Genomic DNA, 7,527 nt, shown 5'->3' with positions numbered 1-7,527 from the left:
TTTTTTTTTAATGGATTTGAATCGAGAGAAAGAAATGCATGAATACCCTGCCGCCTTTCCTGGGGTTTTGATGCAGTTTTAAGCAAATTCTGAGCATAAAAAACACCAGAATGAGAAAAAAAACAAAAGCTCCCCCACACAATCACACCTCCTCCTCCATGCTTCACGGTGGGAACTACACATGCGGAGAGCATGCGTTCACCTACTCTGCGTCTCACAATGACACAGCGGTTGGAACCAAAAATCTCAAATTTGGACTCATCAGACCAAGGACAGATTTCTACCGGTCAAATGTCCATTGTTCATGTTTCTTGGCCCAAGCAAGTCTTCTTCTTATTGGTGTCCTTTAGTATCGGTTTCTTTGTAGCAATTCAACCATGAAGGTCTGAATCATGCAATCTCCTCTGAACAGTTGATGTTGAGATGCGTCTGTTACTTGAACTCAGTGAAGCATTTATTTGGGCTGCAATTTCTGAGGCTGGTAACTCTAATGAACTTGTCCTCCGCAGCAGACGTAACTCTGGGTCTTCCTTTCCTGTGGCGATCCACATGAAAGCCAGTTTCCTCACAGTGATTGATGGTTTTTGCGACTGCACTTGAAGATTAAAAGTTCTTAACATTTTCTAGATTGACTGACCTTCATGTCTTAAAGTAATGATGGTTTGTCTTTGGTTATTTGAGCTGTTCTTGCCATAATATGGACTTGGTCTTTTACCAGATAGGGCTATCTTCTGTATACCACTCCTACCTTGTCACAACAACTGATTGGCTTAAACGCATTAAGGAAAGAAATTCCACAAATTCACTTTTAAAAAGGCACACCTGTTAATTGAAATGCATTCCAGGTGACTACCTCATGAAGTTGTTTGAGAGAATGCCAAGAGTGTGCAACGCTGTCATTAAGGCAAAGGGTGGCTACTTTGAAGAATCTCACATCTCAAATATATTTTGATTTGTTTAACACTGTTTTGGTTACTACATGATTCCATATGTGTTATTTCATAGTTTTGATGTCTTCACTATTCTACAATGTAGAAAATAGTAAAAAAGAAAAGAAAAACCCTTAAATAAGTAGGTGTGGCCAAACTTTTGACTGGTAATATATACATATATACACACTTCACTGCCTGCATTATATTGCTAGCAAGTATCCATCAGGACAACCAACTATAGATGTTTGTAATGTATAAAGTTTACTTAGGAGAGGGAGACAGACCATGTTCACACCATGGCCAGCGCCAGGCCACTCTGTGGCGGTGCCAGCAGGGCTGGTGACTAAGACAGGTGCAGCAGATGTCCAGACGGGCAGAGGGGAGCGCCAGCACTGACAGTTTCCTGGCACCCTCACTCCTCTCGGACACTTTGCTACACATGGGATTGAGACACGCTCAGCAGTGAGCTGCACACACCATAGGGTGAAAAGAGGAGAGATGAGAGGAGAAGAGTGACGAGTCTCATCTTATGCCAGTACAGGCTTGATACAACCTGGACTTTACTAGGTAGACCTGTGCTCATCTCATTTCTCCCAAAGGTAAACATGTATTTGACTAAATGATAGCAGAGTAATGTTTCATACAAAACATGGGAAAAGAAGGTATAGAAAGCCTCAAAGACATTTTACTTTTTTAAGATGTGAATCTAAAATAAGTATATCTTAGTTTTATTATAAAATCAATTGACAAACTATGATAACAAAACATGGAAAATACTTTATCATCTGACACCGCGCTATAAAGTCGCTCTTAAAATACTGTATCAGAAGCACATATACAATTAGTATACAAAACATTAAGAACACCTACTCTTTCCATGACATAGACTGACCAGGTGAATGAAGGTGAACGCTAGGATCCCTTATTGATGTTACTTTTAAATCCACTTACAATCTATGTAGATGAAGGGGAGGGGACAGGTTAAAGAATAATTTTTAAGCCTGGAGGCAATTGAGACATGGATCGTATTTGTGTGCCGTTCAGAATGTGAATGGGCAAGACAAAAACATTTAAGTGCCTTTGAACGGTGTATGGTAGTGTCAGGCGCACTGGTTTGTGTCAAGAACTGCAACGCTGCTGGGTTTTTCACACTCATCAGTTTCCCATGTTTATCAAGAATGGTCCACCACCCAAAGAAATCCAGCCATCTTGACACAACTGTGGGAAGCATTGGAGTCAACATGGGCCAGCATCCCTGTGAAATGCCTTCAACACCTTACAGAGTCCATGTCCCAACGAATTTAGGCTGTCTCAGTAAAAAAGGGGGTGGTCCAAGGTGTTCCTAATGTTTGATATATTCAGTCTATACAGGTGTACATGCATAGTAATAATTACAAAATTACAGAACATAAACAGACGGCTGTTGAACAGGGAGATTTCCTCAGCATTTTCTTACAGGTGAATGCTGCGATGCCTACTGTATGTAAACCATGTACGTGTCTATGCAGTGGACTCAGAGTTTTGTTGGGCTGTAGTGTTTATGAGGTCTCTGGGAAGACTCTCTCTGGCCTCCTGCATCCGTCTCCTGGCCCTCTGGAATGCCTCTGCCAATTAGAGCACAAATCGATTGTTTACCAGACTACTTATTTTCTTTCACTCAGCATATTGTGTACCAGCATCTTGACATTTTGTTATTCTTTCGAAATGATTTGTATTTGGACATTACATTCCTTACCCAGGACATTATAGACCGAACCTTGCTGACTGAAGCCTCCCAGCTGGTCCAGAACACTCTGCCTCCTCTTCTTCAGGGTGCTGGCATCAACAAATGCCCTTCACAAAAGACAAACAGAGTGATGTCAAACAAACAACAGGGAAAATATGGCCCAAATGGAAAGAATCCAGATCTCTAGAAGTCTGAACCTTTTTCATTCTGCTGCTTTACCCCATATACTAAAAGAACAGAACACTGTAGACCCCTCATAAATCATCTGTAAATATTCAATGTGGTATTTTCATCTGTGCAACCAACATAAAGTCTTGACTTAAACCAGACTCACCTGGCGTGCTGGATACAATGGAGGTTGAAGGTGACGCTGCCTGTGGTCTGTGTGCGGAAGCCAAAGCGACTCAGCCGCTCTCCCTACACAGACAGTGTTAGCTAGACTTGTATTTAAATACTTCTCTTCGAAGTCGGTGTTTTCAGGACTTTATTCAGAGAATTGCAGTATTTTCTTTGTACCTTGAAGGTTCCTGGGACTCTGACGTAACTGTAGTCCTCCAGCTCAGGGGATCCACCAATGAAGAAGCGTCTCAGTTCTGACACTGTTCCCGTCTGGAGCGGTCTCCACGTATGACATGTTATTGTATGCTTCCCTATGGGATACAGACACACACAGCCAGAGTAGATCATCATTTACACTACTTTCAGAAAACAATTCTGACTGTCATTGAACAGCACCATGCTCTATAGACATCTTACCAGGGGTGGAAGGAATGACCAGGTAGCCATAGCCTTCATTTCTGTAGCGCTGCCAGAAGTCCAGGGAGAGGACTTTGAAGTACAGAACTGGCCATTGGGGGAGGGATTCTATGACAAAATAATTAGCAGGAAAATTAAAGAAATGCCATATGAAGAAATGTTGTGATAAAATGCATGGAGCCCTGAAAACGCCTGGTACAAATACAGTAATTATATGTTTAGGAATACAATATAAACTAAATATTTATTTTGATACAAATACAATATAATAGTGCATTTGTAAAGTATTCAGACCCCTTCACCTTTTCCACATTTTGTTACGTTACAGCCTTATTCTAAAATGGATTAAATCGTTTTCCCCCCTCATCAATCTACACATAATACCCCATAATGAAAAAGTTAAAACAGGGCTTTAGAAATGTTTCTAAATAAATCAAATAAAAAATATCACATTTACATAACTATTCAGACCCTTTACTCAGTACTTTGTTTAAACACCTTTGGCAGCAATTACAGCCAAGTCTTTTTGGGTATGACGCTACAAGCTTGGCACACCTATATTTGGAGAGTTTCTCCCATTCTTCTCTGCAGATCCTCTCAAGCTCTGTCAGGTTGGATGGGGAGCGTTGCTGGACAGCTAATTTCAGGTCTCTCCAGAGATGTTTGATCAGGTTCAAGTCCGGGCTTTGGCTGGGCCACTCAAGGACATTCAGAGACTTGTCCCAAAGCCACTCCTGCGTTGTCTTGGCTGTGTGCTTAGGGTCGTTGTCCTGTTGGAAGGTTAACCTTTGCCCAGTCTGAGGTCCTGAGCACTCTGGAGCAGGTTTGCATCAAGGATCTCTCTGTACTTTGCTCCGTTCATCTTTCCCTCAAGCCTGATTAGTCTCCCAGTCCCTGCCTCTGAAAAACAGCCCCACAGCATGATGCTGCCACCACCACTCTTGGCCAGGTGATGAGCAGTGCCTGGTGTTCTCCAGGCGTGACGCTTGGCATTCAGGCCAAAGAGTTGAATCTTGGTTTCATCAGACCAGAGGATCTTGTTTCTCATGCTCTTAGAGTCCTTTAGGTGCAAACTCCAAGTGGGCTGTTATGTGCCTTTTATTGAAGAGTGGCTTCCATTTCTGGAAGTTTCTCCCATCTCTACAGAAGAACTCTGGAGCTCTGTCAGAGTGACCATAGGGTTCTTGGTCACCTCTCTGACCAAGGCTCTTCGTCCCCGATTGCTCAGTTTGGCCAGGCGGCTGGCTCTAGGAAAAGTTTTGGGGGTTACAAACTTTTTCCATTTAACAATGATGGATGCCACTGTGTTTTTGGGGACTTTCACTCCTGCAGAAATGTTTTGGTACCCTCCCCAGATCTGTGCCTCGACACAATCCTGTGTCCGAGCTCTACGGACAATTCCTTCGACCTTATGGCTTGGTTTTTGCTCTGACATGCACTGTCAATTGTGGGACCTTATATAGACAGGTGTGTGTCTTTCCAAATCATGTCCAATCAATTGAATTTACCACAGGTGGACTCCAATCAAGTTGTAGAAGCATCTCAAGGACAATCAATGGAAACAGGATGCAACTGAGCTCAAATTCGAGTCTCATAGCAAAGGATATGAATAGGATCGGTTTTCACTTTGTCATTATGGGGTATTGTGTGTAGATCGATTAGGGGAAAAAATATTTCATCCATTTTAGGTTAAGGCTGAAACGTAACAAAATGTGGAAAGAGGGAATTACAATGCAAATTCACCCTCTGTCTCATCCTCTCTCTTGAAGAATGCCTCAAAGCTGAATGGGTAGCTGAAGAAAGCCACGTCGTCCTGCAAGCATAATAAAAGCATGTTCAGATATTTGCCTATGTCTCTAATAAGAACATTGATTAATGTGAAGACCTGACGTATGTCCCCACCTTTCCTATGGTCTTTGTGCGACATGTCTGAGTCACGCCAGAGAGAGAGTGGAATGGCAGAGTGGACCAATCTAGGCAGAACAGGGAAGGTAGGGTTAGTTGAAAACAACTTGTTAAAAACAACCAGCCATATTCTCTAAAGAGACAGGAATTTAGTTGTATATAGAGCTTACAAAGTTAAATGATGTAAAAGACATACAGTATATTGACAATATGTGGAAGAAGTGGGATATTTTTCTCTATAAAGTTGACCGTTTATTTTGACTCACTGTGGGGCAGCTCCAGGAAAAAGTGGACGTATAAGTTGTCATATTCAAAGCCTTTGGCGGAGTCTGGAGAGCAGAGAAATTGTCACTACAGGAGACCTAAGGAAGTTCCTATTTTAAAATACAGTATATTGAAAAGTCATATTATAACTGTCTCTCCCGTTACTGACCTATTTCTCCATTCACCAACAGACGCAGAATTCCAGGGGGTGGCTGAAGGACACAAACACAGACTTAATCCATCCCATCATTTCATACATTGACTTGGCGTTTCACCAAAACCCTGAAATGTATGGGTTTCTGAGCATTAGTGCTTAATTGAATGACCAAATACTGAGCTAATACCGCAGGTGACCTTTGCAGATTAAAAAAACTTGTGTTAAGGATCTGTCACAGACTACATACATACCATTTCAAAGTCCTGGCCAACCAAGCTGTTGAGGTAGTCTTTATGACGTACATAAAGCTGAAAGGAGAAAAAAGAGAGGAGAGGTCATCGTCATAGAAAAGACTCTAACCTGCCTGAAAGACTATAATAATATTTCATCAGTGTACTGTATGTACATGCATAAGGACAAATCTGACATGAGGCCACTTTGGGATACAAAAACATCTGCCAAGTTTTGATTTTGGGATGAACTATAATACAAGTATTGTTACAGTGCACCAACAGTGAAAAACACTACACACTCAGTCACTCACATCTTTATACATGCGCTGTTCCCGTTCCTTCTCCTCTGGTCTGATGCCTTCTGACACGTTCTCCAGGGTTAGACGCCACACCTCCCTCTTCTCCCCCTCCGTCTCAACTCTGGGCACAAACACACAGCATCATAACACAGTCAATGGCTTGTACTGTATGTATTCTGCTACCAAGTCAGTGACCCTTACTTGAGCTAGGGGTAAAACATTTTGACTTCAGCGGGTGCGGGTCACTTGCCTGTAGGGCTCCTTGGCTTTGTTGAAGTCTGGTTTGATGGTAACCACTCCATTTCCATCTGCTCTTATCGTGCACAACAAGCATTCCTTCTCCTTTTGGCCAAGTCTGAGAAATACAATAATAAAATGCCACTTTTCAATGCCTGAATTAGAATCTACTTCAAAGTTATTACATACAAAGCAGTGTAATAAGTGTATAGGCTACATAGTGGTTTTTCCCCTTGTGCTACTCACTTCCCCGGTGGTCCCAGGTCCCCCATGATGTGCATGGTCTGTACAGGTGTGTTGACCACGTGGCTGGTCTTCACAAAGTCCTCCGAGGGTTCCCAGGTAATCAGCCTGGACTTGGGGATGGTGCTGTCACTGCAGACCAACAGAATACCACAAACACATTTTGCATACAAGGGTATGGTTTGGTTTGTCTTCAAAGCAGCACATCATGCTTCAATGTTGGTTCAATTTTATTCACTTTAATAATAATGATTCACTTTGGTGAGTATCAGGGACCTACACTGGGCGTCTGTCCTGTCGTCTGTGTCTGACATTGGCCATCCTTTCTGCCAGGAAAGTAGGGTTGGACTTGACCTGCGTCACCATACTCTGGGAATGCTGTAGTGAGTATATCAAAAACAGCTTTAAAACAATTACGTTTCTTTGGGACAGAAATTGGGTAAATGCTACTACAATACTGAACAACCCACTCCTCTTGAGGAATTACATCTGTCCAGGATGGTTTGTTTTGAAAAACATTAATGAAATGGAGAATCAGTAGAAACTCACCCCTTCCCAATTGGTGAAGCGGTCAAAATCGGTGTAGGTAAAAATCCTGCGGTTCCGTCTGCCCCTGGTCCGCTCCTGAGCAATGATCTCTGTGTGGTATTGTCTCTCAAGTGGAGTCTGGCATACTGACTCACTCTGGAACAAATCCACTTCATACTGCACACACACACACACACACACACACACACACACACACACACCTTACCATGCAACATCAAACTATTCT

At 42.4% G+C, this 7,527-nt stretch overlaps 1 protein-coding gene across 1 annotated transcript; it reads right to left on the bottom strand.

Moving 5' to 3' along the window:
• Nucleotides 1-1,211: 1,211 nt before the first annotated feature.
• On the bottom strand, nt 1,212-7,386 carry mks1 (MKS transition zone complex subunit 1). Its single transcript, XM_064978552.1, has 15 exons — nt 7,302-7,386; nt 7,033-7,130; nt 6,756-6,884; nt 6,523-6,627; nt 6,285-6,393; nt 5,992-6,048; nt 5,753-5,795; nt 5,586-5,648; nt 5,317-5,387; nt 5,158-5,227; nt 3,415-3,522; nt 3,175-3,308; nt 2,993-3,075; nt 2,668-2,765; nt 1,212-2,536 (listed from the first exon to the last, which is right to left on the bottom strand). Exons 2-15 carry the CDS (start codon nt 7,116-7,118, stop codon nt 2,433-2,435), a joined length of 1,260 nt encoding a protein of 419 aa, XP_064834624.1. The 5' UTR covers nt 7,119-7,130; nt 7,302-7,386; the 3' UTR covers nt 1,212-2,432.
• Between the last annotated feature and the right edge of the window lie 141 nt (nt 7,387-7,527).

Source organism: Oncorhynchus masou, chromosome 11, assembly GCF_036934945.1.
Source record: "Oncorhynchus masou masou isolate Uvic2021 chromosome 11, UVic_Omas_1.1, whole genome shotgun sequence".
Classification (NCBI taxonomy): Eukaryota; Metazoa; Chordata; class Actinopteri; order Salmoniformes; family Salmonidae; genus Oncorhynchus; species Oncorhynchus masou.
This window is presented reverse-complemented; position numbering and strand designations above follow the sequence as displayed.

What these genes read in the sequence shown, in the direction of transcription:
- mks1 (XM_064978552.1), bottom strand. Translation starts at nt 7,118, where the DNA reads ATGGTGACGCAGGTCAAGTCCAACCCTACTTTCCTGGCAGAAAGGATG. An exon ending in CGACAGGACAGACGCCCAGT is followed by an intron (nt 6,885 to 7,032) that starts GTAGGTCCCTGA and finishes GTTGGTCTGCAG; the next exon opens with TGACAGCACCATCCCCAAGT. An exon ending in TTGGCCAGGACTTTGAAATG is followed by an intron (nt 5,796 to 5,991) that starts GTATGTATGTAG and finishes TGTGTCCTTCAG; the next exon opens with CCACCCCCTGGAATTCTGCG.